At 35.3% G+C, this 16,750-nt stretch overlaps 1 protein-coding gene across 7 annotated transcripts in view; it reads right to left on the reverse strand.

The window, feature by feature from the left end:
* Window positions 1–16,750, reverse strand: part of BANK1 (B cell scaffold protein with ankyrin repeats 1) — a 322,904-nt gene that overhangs the window by 47,766 nt on the left and 258,388 nt on the right. For 5 of the 7 annotated variants that reach the window (XM_082602768.1, XM_082602767.1, XM_082602763.1 and 2 more), the window contains exons 8-9: window positions 5,021–5,099; window positions 1,382–1,690 (exon numbers count right to left, since the gene is read on the reverse strand). In XM_082602768.1, coding sequence (XP_082458894.1) covers window positions 1,382–1,690; window positions 5,021–5,099 — 388 coding nt within the window. The remainder of the gene's footprint in view (window positions 1–1,381; window positions 1,691–5,020; window positions 5,100–16,750) is intronic. The other 2 variants (XM_082602766.1, XM_082602765.1) reach the window with 1 other exon arrangement.

Genomic DNA, 16,750 nt, shown 5'->3' on the forward strand with positions numbered 1-16,750 from the left:
CATTAGAAAAAATATGATTTAATATTAGCTCCTTTAAGAGCTTTAATGTGATATAAGACAATTTTGCTTTCTTAATAATTAATTTTAATCATTATATAAAATTATCCACATCTGTAAAAGTGAGAAAAATATACTAGAATTTTGTTGTCAGCGGACTACTAAGCTACATCTCTCCCTCGCTCCCGGTATTGATAACCCTACTTCCTTGATCTATCTCAACAGTCTGTAAGAGGTTGGCACAGTACGTGATCAATAAACGTTTGCTGAATGGGTGAATGAATCAGAGAAGTACCATTAGGCTTCTCATCCTTTCCATTAAGCAGTACTTTCCATCTCTAAATATAGTGCATAATCTTAGCAAAGTTTCACGTTAATCAACTTGAACTTTTATAGAGATAAGGCCTTCAAGGACACAAATGCTAAATTTCATAGCTTCAAAATTCACTTTTAAAACCGTCTTTATAGACTTTATATAGCCTTTTAGGACTTGACAACTAGAGTAACAAATGGGGTTTTAATAATAGATATTTCCTTCATCCTTCTTATTAAATTTTCTTTGTAAGACCATTTTATGAATTTGGAAAGTAAACATGAAATAGTGATCAATAAAGTGGGTGGTAATTGGTGACTCTAGGAGTGAGCATGGAAGTCTGTCAGGCTGTTGAACATTCCAGGCAGATAAGCCTCATATGGAAGCTCCTCTGGGTTCCCTGCCCTCCTCTCCCACCCACCACCCACCCCATGACACACCTTAGTTCCTGCATCTGGGAAGAAATACTGTCACAGCCATTTAACGGTTGTTCTTCCACTTGAGCAAGACAGATTTTTTTGACTTTGGTCTCAATGCAGCATGTGATAGACCCTTTACCACTTGCTTCCCCTGCAGCTACCAACTGAATCAAGTGTCCAAGGTCATTTTCAAATCTATAACACATTAGCCTTTCTCTTTTGTCAGAAAAACAGAGTATTTTTTAAAAGCAAAGCTGTTGCTTACTTTTCCACATGATGCTTGAGGTTCGTTTTATGTGAAGAATTACAGACTCCTTCCAAGTTTTATTTCTTTACTTACAGAAAGTTTTGTAATGAGACTTTTTCCCTGGAAGAACAAAGAAAGAAAAAGAGAGAGGGAGAGAGGAAGAATGGGAGCGAGGAATAGTGAAGTGGGGGGGGGGGCAGAGAGGGAGAGAGGAAAGGAGGAAGGAAGGAAGAAAGGAAGGAGTTAGTGGGAGGCATCTCTTACCTGATTTCTGAGGCCCTAGTTATTAAAGAACAGGAGGAAAGCTTCTCTGGGGTTTAAAAGTCGATCTTTGTATGGCTTCGCCACTATATGCTATGTAAGCGTGTCAAAGTTTTGTAGTTGTTGTTTTAACCTTAACCTTACCTTGTAATGTGAAGTGAGGTTTTTCCAGTTGGAAGGCAGCTGTTACAGGTCGCGGTGGAGGGAGAGGGGGTCTGCTGCTCACGAGGGGCCCTCGGGAATCATTTTCTGGGCTGTCTCCAGGAATGAACGTGTACAAGTCGTCATACTGGTTCTCACTCCCACTGTCACCCTCCGGCGGGCGGTGCTCGGCCTCCGTGACTGATTCACGCTCTGTTTCTTCCTCTGCCGTTTCATTCACCTCTGCTCTTTCTGCCCTCTGCCTGGACGGCCGCCAGCTTTCAGGACGGAGAACTGGGTTCCGTATGGCTGCTTATGATGAAGATTGTATGATTGCATGTAAACACACCATCTGGAGGCATTTCATATTTTCTAACTTTGTACAGAAGTGGGGTGGGGGTAATGCTAATTAAACTTTTATGATCTGATACAGGGGAAAGCTGACAAATGCGTAATTTTGGTGAACAGTCATTCTTGGGCTTTTATAATATTTACCAAACAAAGCTCCATTATATCTTGCTACCTCAGTTTATGACACTCTCATACACATAATGATATATAATATTCTGATACTACCTGTATATAAAAATATTCTGATTCTCTAGAGTTATTTAATCAGATTCAATATATGACTGCATTACCATATTTTTATTAGAAAACAATATAACTAGCTTAATAAGTAATAAGTAAGTGATGGAAAAGGTAAAGGCAAGGAACAAAAATCTTAACTTGCCTGTAAATAGTGCAATAAAAAGAATCTGTGATTTTTATTTAGTTATTATTTTAACATATTTATCACCAGATGACATCTTAATTCTTGAAAATATTACTTGAGAAAAATGTTAATATTTTTTGATGGGGAAGGCATCCAAATAACCAATAGTAAGTAAATATTTTTAAGGCTCAGTTCTCTCACCAAAAAAGCTTTTCTATCCTGAAACTTAACCAAATGATTCAGTCAAATTTCCTCCATTCTAAGAATCATGATTCCATTATTTGTGTTTATACTGTACACAGTAAAATGCTCTCTAACCACTCAGGAAGAAAATAGAAAAAATATAATGCAGTAACTTTAAATCTTAAAACTTTTTTCTTTATATTTTCTTTATAGAAATTCTGCTCTAAATAAAGTAATCAGACAAATTTAAAATGAACTTTGGAATCTCTGTATTGGAGGGAAAATGTGAATTGCTGTCATGAGTGCAATAGAAAAGCAAATAATTGTTGTTTTAAAGTGTCGCTGAACTAAAATATAGCTAAAGAAGACAAATGGCAGAGTACAAAGAGGAATCTTTTTTTAATTGAAGAGCTACACTGTAGACATTTTTCAGCAATGAGAGAAAAGTTAGTCATGTGGGAAAATCATGCCCATGACAGTACTACATATTTCTACATGAATTTTATTTTTTAATTTCTCTCTTTCTTTCATGTGAGAAAGAAGAAACGTCTAGCTGCCAGTATTAGAACTGCAAACCAAGATTCTTTAATTACCAGCCTGGGTAGAGCAGTGGACTTTCATTCTTGCACAGATCTCTGCCCAGACCTCATTCAGCTTTCTGGCTGTAACCCCAAACACAGCCTGAAACACAGAAGTCTCTAGAAATGTTGATGGAGTAAATGATGGAGAGGCTGAGAAGAAATCATTGCTGATGCTTGCAAAGGGGCTTCGCTATTTCAGTCTGGGAAAATCGATCATCAGCTTAGAATTACATTCACGCTACAGGCAATTACTTGTAGCCACTCTTATGTTTATGTATTCGGTGTTTATATTTTACATAAACACTGTCTAAGCAAGCAACAGAGTCTCCTTGGTCCTTGTCAAATATGCCCAAACCTGGAAGACAGCCCTGGAGAGTCAGATGTGGTTGGTCAGTGAGTTTTAGCAAGCTTCATAGCAATGGTGATAACAATGGAAATCTGCTGACTTAGGGTGTTCTATGCTTCACCCTCACTCTAACGAAAGAGTCAGAGGCTTGGGTCCAGTCACACAGAGTTTCGTATATGAGACAGTTCCAGGTCCAAACTGTCTGTAGAAATGAGGTTGTGCTGTACCAATAACTGAAATAATGTCTTCTTACTATAGGTAGTACTTCAGAGGATTAAGTGGCATGATAAATATATGGTCATTATCAATGATGGCCTTTATCATCACTTTCATTATCATTAAAAATTATAACAAATCATTATGTCATTAAAAAGATAATAAAATGTATAACTTCAAAACAGTGCATTTATTACATTAATATTTAGCATAATTTTGTGTTCTGCAATAGTGTTTGAAGAGTTTACCGATTTTGCCAAAGTATGCTAGTTAAGGCATTGTGTTTAATGTTATTTGCTTTGCTGGTCAGCCCATCATTTGAAAAACTGGTGGTCAATAACATTTAGTGGAGCATCATCTGAGAACTGTTCAAAGTGCAAATGACCTGAGGCAAGAGCCTGCTTGATGTGTGAGATGTCACTGTGGCTGTGAACAAGCGAGAGAGTGGTCAGAGATGGGACCATCAGGATTATCTAGGGCCTTATAGGTGATGATAAGGATTACAAGTACCATGGGAAGGTACTGGAGAATTTGGAGCAGAAGAGTGGTTAGTTCCTTTTTGAAGCACAGCATACTAGGGGCGAATTGGGAGGAAGCTATTGCCGGGTTTCTTAACGGCATACTACTGGCATTTTTGGCAAGATAATCCTGTGTTTCATGGGGCACATCCTGTGCATTGCAGGATATTTAGCAGTATTTCTAGCAAAACTCCCTTCTCAAAATAACGACCAAAAAAAACAATCTTCATTGACAAATATCCTCTGTTGGGGTTAGAAAATAGTGCTTCATTGAGAGCCACTGTGCTATTGCAATAAGCCAGGGGAGAGCAGATGACAGCACGGACTAGGGTAAGTAACAATGAAAGGGTGAGGAAAATCTGGCTGTTTTGCGAAGGTACAGTCCACAGTATTATCTGACAAATTGGATACGGGGTAGGACAGAAAGTAAAAAAGGGTGACTGAAGTTTTTGGACTGAATTGAACAAGGAAGGAGTCTTCGTTTACTGAGATGGGGAAGTCAGCGGGTAGAGTAGATTTGCGAGTGGTGGGAATTCAGGTTTTCAGATTTGGAAATGGGTGGGAAACGCCTATCAGACTTGCTGGTGAAGATGGTGAGCAAGCTGCTGTATACCAGTGGAAACAGGCATGATGGGTAGCGTTATGTACATGGAGAAAGACTCTCTATTAGTTTTCTAGAATATAGAATTACATTCTATTACAGCCAGCAGGGAGCACAGAGAGTCCTAATACAAACTTCTCATTTCCTAGCTGAGAAAACCAAGGTCTGATAAGAATGTGACTTTGTTTAAAAAAAATATATAGTTGTCAAATAGAATGTTTATATCAACCTGACTTGTGTATTCTCTTTGGGTGGGAAAAACTGCTGGTTTGATTATTAAACACTGAACTTATTAGAAATATTTAAATTAGCAAGATAATGTAGTAATATCTCTACCAGATGATACACTAAAAGTCATTCAGTTAATTAAACATCTTTCCATGCTCTCCATGCTTTTCTATGCTATCTTCAGTTTTACTTTATCAGTCACATATACCTTAATACAAATGTTGTTTATGTACATAACATATAGGAACACTTACTAGGAGAACATGTAGAAAATGAGGTAATATCCTCTTCATAGTCATTTTCTTCCTCATTATTTCTGCTAACTTCTTGGATCTGAAGACAAAAAAGAATGTAATTTTCAATAATATGTATTAATCTTAATAAATCTGCATTTTCACACATACCAAATTGACAGCTAATACCTTACATATCTTAGCTATTATATTTGGGCCATCTATAATTTTTTCAATGACACAGTATTAAAAATGTAACTGGAACAATATAACATTTACAATAAAGAGCTTTTTAAATGGAACTTTTTTGAAATTACTTTAAAATTCACAGCAATAATTATGAAATTTTTACAATAAATAACTCCTGAATAAAAATGAAGGCAACTGTTTCTTTTAAAAACCATGAGCTTTGCTTCCTTTGAACATTTCTGGTATCTTTTACCAGTTCAAAAGATATTCTTAATTACATCAAGGATTATAATACAGTATAAGACAGTGAAATTTTAAAGTGGTTTATTTTCCATCTTTAACAAGAAAAAGGAAACTGAGTGAGGGAATTTATGTTTGTCTTTCTGAAATCAGTTCCACTACACTTAGAAGGGAGAATTACTAAGAAAGCATAGAAGCCCGCTCTTTTTCCTCTGGAACTGCTAGTGTTTGCTTATAATCTCTGAAGGAGGCATGGGGTCTAAAGTAGTGGAACATATTGGTGTTTGCTGAGAAAGCGAAGTAACTCCAGTGACAGCTCTATTTTCACAAAAGCATGCAGAGAAAGAGACAGAGCTTGGTTGCACTAACATAGGTCACATTTCGTTACCATGAACTCCAAGTGATTATTCAAATGATGTATGCTTTTGTTCTTAATAAAATTGGAATGATTAGTCCATCTGCTCTACGTTTGGAATGTCCCTTTAAATTACTTTTCTGTACACCAGGAACTAACACGACATTGTAAATCAACTATACTTCAATTAAAAAAAAGAAAATGAGCTTCTGCATCAGGCTCATTATAAAAATATTAAAGAAAATTTTACTTTCAAGATTCCAGTGGAAATCAAAGAATATATATATAATCTATATAACAGAATATATATATTCTTTTTCATATTATTTTCTATTTAAATTATATTTTCCCCTTTGTGGACTCAATTAAATGCTAATGTAAAAAATCACTTAACTTTACTAGGGAGATTGGTATTTGGTTGATATTTGTATGCTTTGATATTGATGGTTGGTATTTATATGCTTGGTATTTGTACGCTTTGGTATTAAAAGCATTGTTGATATGGTCATTTTTTGTTTTCAGTTAGCCTGACCTCTGTATTTCACAAGGTAGATCAAGAATACATTTTAAAAAATCCATAATACTCTTAAAATCACATCAAGGAAGTTTTTACTAGTTGAATAACAAGAATGTTTTACAAAGATTTCAGGAATTATGTGAAAATTTCCGCTATACTATTCACAAGCCTAGACACTATGAGTTCAAAATCAGTCTCTTAATAAAGAGTCTGTGGGCAAGTATGTAGAGGTGTGTGTGTGTCACATACTGAGGTTGAAACATAATGGAATCATTTTTATGTTATATATACCTTAAGCTTTATGACATTTGTGCAAACAAACACACAAGTCTAAAAATGTCTTGAAGGAAATGGCTTCCAAATTTTAAAAATAGCCAAATTTGGGGCTTCCCTGGTGGCACAGTGGTTGAGAGTCTGCCTGCTGATGCAGGGGACATGGGTTCGTGCCCGGGTCCGGGAGGATCCCACATGCCGCGGAGCGGCTGGGCCCGTGAGCCATGGCTGCTAAGCCTGCGCGTCCAGAGCCTGTGCTCCGCAATGAGAGAAGCCACAACGGGGAGAGGCCCGCGTACTGCAAAAAAAAAAAAAAAAAAAAAAAAAGCCAAATTTGATTTGGGCACTTTCATAAATATTATGTAAAACTGATATTTTGTATAATCAGGATATGTAGAAAGTAATTGTTTTCTCAGGAATGAAAGGATCTTTTGATATATTTACACTAAAAAACAATTGTGTCTTACTAGAATTCCTTACACTTACAATCATATTTATTTTGGAAAAATGTGTTATATCTAATGATATATTAATAACTGGTGAAATCAATGATGGCTTAAAAGTATGATGGCACTCTGACATCTAATCACTTTAATACTTTGTTGTGTGGTACAGTGGACAGAGAATGGGTTTTGAAGTCAGTCTAAGAACATAGTTCTATTATTTATTAGCTGTGTGACATTGGGCACTACTCTAAATTTCAATATTCTATCCTGCAAAATATGGATAGTAATATCTATACTATCAATTTGCTGGGAAGGTTAAATTAGAAAATGTAAGCAAAACGCATTATTACATCTACCACATAGTAAGTGCTCAATAAATGTAATCTGCATATGTTAGATATTCCTTTCGTCATTCACACTTAAGCAAGCACGGTGACCATACTGATTTGATGCGGGAATCATCAATAATGAGCCAATAATTATTTAACTTAATTCTTCTGAACTGTGTGCCTTTGGACATTCTGCTCTGACAGAAAAAGAACTGGAATATAAACTTTCTGATCAGAGTGTGGCAGTATGATTTTATTATTAAAAACATCTCTATGATTTACAAGCTAACAGAGATGATAAGAATCAGAGGAAGAAATATTTAATTCTTTAATAAGTTTCTTTACCTGGGGCTAGAGTCTGACTTTATTCATTAATTTATCAAATATTTATGCAGGCCTACTATGTGCTAAATACTCTATTAGTAATTAAGGTAAATAGTTAAAAGTTTAAAAGATACACAATTCACACCTCCAAAAATATCCCATTTTTATTGGGAGGGGAAATAAATCATAAAATGATTAGAATACAATATTTTATTTATTTCATTACCATAAACTCAATCCTTACAGGTGAAATGTAAAATTAAGAAATAACCAGGGGAAAGTTTTATTTGTTTGCTTTTTGGGTGAGGAGATTGGATTAAAAAATTATCTTGACACTTGCCATGATTGCCACTTCTCTAAATGAAAAAAATCCAGCTTAAACAATAAAATCTATTAGCTGAACATGCTCAGAGTAATATTCTAGGCCGTATATAGTCCTTGTAGCACACAATGTTTGATAAAATTTAAATCATTCCTTATCAAAGATAAAAGAACTTCTTGTTGACTGAGGTATATAAAGCTCCACATGGCTTTGGCATCTAGTACAGTACAATTAATCATAATATTCTGATCTTAAGGGAGTGAACAATCTTCACATGGCAGTTGGTTTCTAAATATTTTTAGGAGCTTCTGAAGATATTGTAATTAGCCCAACTTTTGTCCAACTTTCCACAGTGTTGATTATAAATGATTTTACCAGCTTTAAAGCACATGACAGTCTGTTCAGAGACATATATATATATGTCTCTGAAGAGTAACAAATTGACCTTGTAATATTTTATTCATTACCCAAAATGAACGCACTAGGCTTCAGAATCTGCATTAATATTCCAATTGAAATAATAAAGATCTTTCCTACTAAATGTTAAGAATGAACAAAGTTATACAAAAGCTGTGCATGACAGCAAACATACAAGTCTCAAAAAATTTTTCAAGGTCATACTGTAAAAGTATATCTTAGTTTTCATGACATCTTTTAAGAGAATTTGTTTTTCCTTAGGCCATCCAGGAATATGGCCTAGAAGCAGACTTATATAATTCCTCATGAAAGTTTCTTTTTATATTATGGGAAATGGAATCCTGAATGTAAAAACTAAATAGGAACTCTGTCTGTGATTGAAAGAGAAATGAGGAAGAATCAAATAGTTGTGGAGCAGTTAAACTCAGATGGGGAAAAAGTGGACATTTTCCTTAGCATGAACCAAAGTTTCGTTAGAACAACCTAAGGATATATGCTCTATTTTTTAAGACAGAATCTTAATATAAAAAATTAAGTGATGAAAAGATAATTTAACCAGGTGGACAAAGGTTAGAAGTCTCATTGTACACAATGAGAAATTCAAGTTTTTAATTGTAACCAACAAAACAATCTGGTGCAGTGAAAAGAACAGGTGCCAAGGGGACAGGTGATGGTTTCATCTGAAAGTTAGTAAAAAGGGAGAAAAAAACAGCAGGAATATTGAAACCTATTTCCTCAAACTTAGGAAAACAAATCTGAAAAAATTTAGCTTTCAGAAAGATTCTGGAGGGTTGGCTTCTGTAGCTGGAACATCTCTTGTTCTGACCTCGACTCATTCAGTGTGTTCACCCAGCTCTTCTCTCAACCTGAGGCCACCCTCAAGCCAATCTCCCTGAGTGGTGACACATAGGGCTCCAGTCCTGGTGCTGACAGCTTCTGGTCTTAGTCTCTGCCCATCAGCTCTAACTAGAGTTGTGAACTTCAAGCTTGGGCACCTGACACTTTTAACTACACTCTAGTCCTATTTTGATTATGTTTGTTTTTAATCCATCACGGTTGTGGTTGCATTTGTGAGGTACTAACACATTTATTGGGCCATATGCTTGGTTTAAATTCAGCCATCTTTCACTAAAATGTGAATGATAAAATTAAAATCCATTCCTTTGTTAAGGTTGTAGTTGTAAAAGCAAAAAAACAGTTATCTTCATTTAAAATTATGGAATCCAAAATCTGAAAGGAATCTGTGGATGTCTAGTTTATTTTCTTGTTCACACACTGATATAATGCTAAAAGCATGTGCCACAAAAAAACTGTAATAATTTATATAGTTCTCCAAGCAAGTTAGTTTTAAAATGTAGCATAAAGCATCTTTTCTGACCACAACGTTATGATATCAGAAATGAATTACAGGAGGGATTTCCCTGGTGGTACAGTGGTAGAAGATCCACCTTCCAGTGCGGGAACGCAGGTTCGGCCCCTGGTCAGGGAGCTAAGATCTCACATGCCACAGGGCAACTGAGCCCACCCGCCACAACTACTGAGCTTGCGCACCTCAATGAGAGAGCCCACATGCCACCACTACAGAACCCATGTGCTGTGGAGCCTGCGTGCCACAACTACAGAAAAGCCTGTGTGCACCACGACTAGAGAGAAGCCTGAGCACTGCTACGAAAAGACTACGCACTGCAACGAAAGATCCCACATGTCTCAACGAAGATCCTGTGTGCCACAACTAAGACCCAATGCAGCCAAAAAATAACTAAAGAAAATACATAAATATTAAAAAAAAGAAATGAATTACAGGAAAAAAACTATAAAAAACACAAACTCATGGAAGCTAAATAATATGTTATTAAATAACCAATGGATCACTGAAGAAATCAAAGAGGAAATAAAAAATACCTAGAAACAAATGACAATGAAAACACGATGACCTAAAACCTATGGGATGCAACATAGGCAGTTCTAAAAGGGAAGTTTATAGTAATACAATCTTACCTCAAGAAACAAGAAAAATCTCAATAAACAACCTAAACTTATACCTAAAGCACCTAGAGAAAGAAAAACAAACAAAACCTAGTTAGTAGAAGGAAAGAAATCATAAAGACCAGAGCATAACTAAAAGAAATAGAAACGAAGAAAACAAAAGCAAAGATCCATAAAACTAAAAGCTGGTTCTTTGAGAAGATAAACAAAATTGATAAACCTTGAGCTAGACTCATCAAGAAAAAGAGGGAGAAGACTCAAATCAAAAAAATTAGAAATGAAAAAGGAGAAGTTACAACTGACACCACAGAAACACAAAGGATCATGAGAGATTACTACAAGCAACTATATGCCAATAAAATGGACAACCTGGAAGAAATGGACAAATGCTTAGAAAGGTACAGTCTTCCAAGACAGAACCAGGAAGAAATAGAAAATATGAACAGACCAGTTACAAGCACTGAAATTGAAACTGTGATTAAAAATCTTCCAACAAACAAAAGCCCAGGGCTAGATGGCTTCACAGGCAAATTCTATCAAACATTTAGAGAAGAGCTAACACCTATCCTTCTCAGACTTTAAAAAAATTGCACAGGAAGGAACACTCCCAAGCTCACTCTATGAGGCTGCCATCACCCTGAAACCAAAATCAGACGAGGTATCACAAAAAAAGAAAATTACAGACCAAGATCACTGATGAACATAGACACAAAAATGCTCAACAAAATACTAGCAAACAGAATCCAACAACACATGAAAAGGATCATACACCATGATCAAGTGGGATTTATCCCAGGGATGCAAGGATTCTTCAATATATGCAAATCAATCAATGTGATACACCATATTAACAAATTGAAGAAGAAAAACCATATGATCAACTCAATGGATGCAGAAAAAGCTTTTGACAAAATTCAACACCAATTTATGATAAAAAATCTCGAGATAGTGGGCATAGAGGGAACATACCTCAACATAATAAAGGCCATATACGACAAACCCACAGCAAACATCATTCTCAATGGTGAAAAACTGAAAGCATTTCCTCTAAGATCAGGAATAAGACAAGGATGTCCACTCTCGCCACTACTTTTCAACATAGTTTTGGAACTCCTGGCCATGACAATCAGAGAAGAAAAAGAAATAAAAGGAATCCAAATTAGAAGAGAAGAAGTAAAACTGTCACTGTTTGCAGATGACATGATGCTATACATAGAGAATCCTGAAGATGCTACCAGAAAACTACTAAAGCTCATCAATGCATTTGGTAAGATTGCAGGATATGAAATTAATACACAAAAATGACTTGCATTCCTATACAATAAGAACGAAAGATCAGAAAGAGAAATCAAGGAAACAATCCCATTTACCATCACATCAAAAAGAATAAAATACCTAGTAATAAACCTACTTAAGGAGGCAAAAGACCTGTACTCAGAAAACTATAAGATACTGTTGAAAGAAATCAAAGATGACACAAACAAATGGAGAGATATACCATGTTCTTGGATTGGAAGAATCAATATTGTGAAAATGACTACAGTACCCAAAGCAATCTACAGATTTAACACAATCCCTATCAAATTACCAATGGCATTTTTCACAGAATTAGAACAAAACATTTTACAATTTCTATGGAAGCACAAAAGACCCTGAATGGCCAAAGCAATCCTGAGAAAGAAAAACAGAGCTGAAGGAATCAGGCTCCCTGACTTCAGACTATACTACAAAGCTACAGTAATCAAAACAGTATGGTACTGGCACAAAAACAGGATAGAAAGCCCAGAGATAAGCCCATGCACCTATGGTCACCTCATCTATGACAAAGGAGGCAAGATTATACAATGGAGAAAAGACAGTCTGTTCAATAAGTGGTGCTGGGAAAACTGGACAGCTCCAAGTAAAAGAATGAAATTAGAACAATCCCTAACACCATACACAAAAATAAACTCAAAATGGATTAAAGACCTAAATGTAAGGCCGGACACTATAAAACTCTTAGAGGAAACATAGGCAGGACACTCTTTGACATAATTCACAGCAATATCTTTTTTGATCCACCTCCTAGAGTAATGGAAATAAAAACAAAAATATACAAATGGGATCTAATTAAATTTAAAAGCTTTTGCACAGCAAAGGAAACCATAAACAAAATGAAAAGACAACCCTCTGAATGGGAGAAAATATTTGCAAACAAAGCAACCAACAAGGGATTAATCTCCAAAATACAAAAACAGCTCCTGCAGTTCAATATCAAAAAAACAAATAACCCAGTCAGAAATGGGCAGAAGACCTAAATAGACATTTCTCCAAAGAAGACATACAGATGGCCAAAAAGCCCATGAAAAGATGCTCAACATCACAAATTATTAGAGAAATTCAAATCAGAACCACAATGAAGTATCACCTGACACAGGTCAGAATGGCCAGCATCAAAATATCTACAAACAATAAATGCTGGAGAGGGTGTGGAGAAAAGGGAATCCTCTTGCACTGTTGGTGGGAATGTAAATTGATACAGCCACTATGGAGAACAGTATGGAGGTTCCTTAAAAAACTAAAAATAGAATTACCACATGATCCAGCAATCCCACTACTGGGCATATACCCTGAGAAAACCATAATTCAAAAAGAGACATGTACCAAAATGTTCATTGCAGCTGTATTTACAATAGCCAGGACATGGAAGCAACCTACGTTTCCATCGACAGATAAATGGATAAAGAAGATGTGGCACATATATACAATGGAATATTACTCAGCCATAAAAAGAAATGAAATTGAATTATTTGTAGTGAGGTGGATGGACCTAGAGTCTGTCATACAGAGTGAAGTAAGTCAGAAAGAGAAAAAACAAATATTGTACACTAACACATATATATGGAATCTGAGAAAGAAAAAAAATGGTCATGAAGAACCTAGCGGCAAGACGGCAATAAAGACGCAGACCTACTAGAGAATGGACTTGAGGATATGGGGAGGAGGAAGGGTAAGCTGGGACAAAGTGAGAGTGGCATGGAAATATATACACTATGAAATGTAAAACAGATAGCTAGTAGGAAGCAGCCGCATAGCACAGGGAGATCAGCTTGGTTTTTTGCGACCACCTAGAGGGGTGGGATAGGAAGGGTGGGAGGGAGGGAGACGCAAGAGGGAAGAGATATGGGAACATATGTATATGTATAACTGATTCACTTTGTTATAAAGGAGAAACTAACACACTACTGTAAAGCAATTATACTCCAATAAAGATGTAAAAAAAAAGAAAAGAAAGAAAATGAAAAACAAACAGGTTGATAGAATTGAATTTTGGAATAACTAAGTACAAAGTCCAAATTAACTTTATAACAAAAAAGTGATTAGATATAAGCAATTGAATGTCAAACTATAAATTACATTTAATCAAATTTTACAATATTCTTTGCTAACAATTGAAAAGATTTAAAACAAGTTGCCATGAAGTCAAATGGATTAATTGGGTATTAGGTGCTTCTGAACAATACTCTGAAAACAAAAACCATATACTTATGTCCACTATTTAGAAATGAAGTTAGATGGAGAAGAGACAGCAGAAAGAAGAGGTTTGGTACAAGAAAGAAAAACAGACAGAGAAAAATGTCAGAGAAAATTAGGAGGGTGTAATCACACAAATCGAAGGTCAAAAGAGGCAGAGAATCATTCTTAATTAACCTTCCTCAATGTCAGAATGGTATTCAGAGCTCAACTAAAACATGTTTGAAGAGGAATGAGTTTCTGGTAGAGTTGACTTTATGAAAACATGCAACAACTCAGCCCTGGCAAATTCCTAGTGTGTAGTCTAGACATGTCATCTAACATTTTCAAGCATGTAGAACTATTTCTAACCTTGGTCAATCAAAATTTATTAAATGTTTTCTATGTGCCTAATGCTATGCAAGTTTCCGGGGGTATACAAAATATGTAACATATAATATGTTCCCAGGATATTTAGCAAGGAAAATATAAGTAAAATGCTTGAAACAATTGTAGTCCCTGAAGTGTTTGGTTTGACTAAAGGGTGTAATAGGAGATGAAAGGAATGAAATCGTTCTAGGTGGAATAACTTGAGCTAGAATTTGAAGGATGGGTAGACTTTGAGAGGTAAATTTTGAATCTAGTCCTTAGCAGCTAATGTGTGCTGGTTGAGCTCATAGATGGATAAACAATAAATGAATTGATGGAAGAAGAAAGATGTGGATGTTCCTGGTAAAGAGAATGGTGCAAGCAAAACCAAGATTGATTAAGCCATATACAGAAGGCAAAAGAGCAAAGCTGCCCAATTAAAGAAATAGGTGAATTTTGGGGATGATTTTTGTGAAGTTCGATAGAAAGAGTGGAGTCAATGTTTGTTTATTTTACTCCAATTATGGTATGTTGGAGATATCTCCAGATGATGGTGATGATGATGATTGATATTGCTGTTAACCAGTCCATCTAAAAATACATGTAGGTTATATAGGTTAAGATTTTGAGTCCAGATGTATTGTCACACAGATCTGGATTCAAATGTTACTCTTGTATTTACTATTTACATGAGTTTAAGTATAGTCTTCTCTCTTGGTCTCTCTAGATGTAAAAAAAAGCATAAAGGTACCTTACCTCTCAGGGTTATTGTGAAAACTAAATGAGAAAATACATATCAAATACTTATTATAGAACTTAGCACATAGAAAGTACTCAACAACTGTTATCTGTATCATCTTCATTAAGATCATTATTTTAGTACAGGATGAATTTTTGTGTTGCCCTATTTTTTCATATTACTAAATTATGTTTGCATCAAACTTTATGTTCAATTCTAATATTGAATAAAGGTCAGTTGTGTTCAAGCTGGAATGTAAAGAATGAAAATAAAGATCTCTAAATAGTGGTCTTTGTAGTTTATAATGATTTAAAAAATTATCTCTGTTTTCAAGTGTGAGGAATCACAAGATGGATGTGATGACGGATCAATAGCAGACCAATTAAGCTAATGGAGACTAATCAAGGCTTCTGGGTATGGTTGTGTAAGCTGTAGATTGAAATTCTCCTGGGGCAGCATTTCCACAGGCTATAATATGTAATACACCCTAAGAGTTGGGTTGGTGAGGAGAGGGGCCTCTCAAATGATTCTACTGTGTTTAATTCCCAAATGACTTTTATTTGATTTTACAATGTTCATATTACAATGAAGACTGTTTTAGACTAATGTTAAAACTAGTTTGCCTTCTTTCAGCATAAAATGATGTGAGGGAGGACAGGTGCTAATTCAGAAGGGTGTTTCTTCCTGGGTGTACCAAGAGCAGGGAAGGAGAAATTGGCCATGGATGAGATACAGAGTACAAACAAGTTGAGTAGTCAAGAACTGATTGAAGAACTTGGCTTTAATGAACCCTGAACCTGACTGCTGCATTAATTACCTTAACTCTGATCTTCTATTCCTATAATAAGAATAATAGCATATAACAGACACTGGTGTAAAGCTTTGCTACTGACAATTCTAAAATCTTCAAATTGGTTTTAGTTTCAAAATCATAAGATAAAAAAAAGGTAAAATTCTGTAGAGGAAACACAAAATACCACTATGTTAAAAGTATAAATAATTACAGTGTTTTAAATACTCCAATTAAATCACATTTAAAAAACATGCTTTTATTTGGAGCAAAACTAAATAGAAACTAAATAATTGATACATTTGCATGTTTCTAAGTTGGCAGCTAGGAGTCAGTGAAGAGATAGCTGGGTTTACATTTATGTTGACTATTACTAACAGCCACCTTTGTTTTTCTTTTTTTCTGAGCCTTTGATAACTTGAGTGAGGGTCAAAGAGAACGAAATGGAAAAATCCAATCTGAGTAATAAAAGGTTAGCACTGTCATCATCACAGTTGTTGCACATGTCATTTATCTAAAAACAGAAAAGCAAGTGGTTTCTGAAATCTAAGCCAGAAGCAAACATAAAACACCACTTAGAGACTCAGCAATTTCCCACAAAGATTATACTCTTCAGTTGCTAGATAATAAGTGTTATTTGACAAATGAGACAAAAGACCCTTTTAGTTTACATTATTACTATCACAAAATAAGTGTTTTTTGAACAAATTAAATATAAAGATTCTTAAAGCTTATACTGTTGTAAATCTATCCCCAGTAGGAATTTATATGGCTGGAATAATCTCTAGCTTAAAATACAGAATTAGAAGAGTCAATTCTATTGATCAGAGAATTTAAAACATGAAAGATCAACAGTCAGAAAAGGTGAATCATAAATTAATGAAGACATGGTGGGATGGCAAATAAAAGGCAGGTTACAATTCAGAAGAGGCTGTTCTTATGGGGAAAAGTCACTAGAGATAA

Source organism: Mesoplodon mirus, assembly GCF_964341445.2.
Source record: "Mesoplodon mirus genome assembly, chromosome: 2".
Lineage (NCBI taxonomy): Eukaryota > Metazoa > Chordata > Mammalia > Artiodactyla > Ziphiidae > Mesoplodon > Mesoplodon mirus.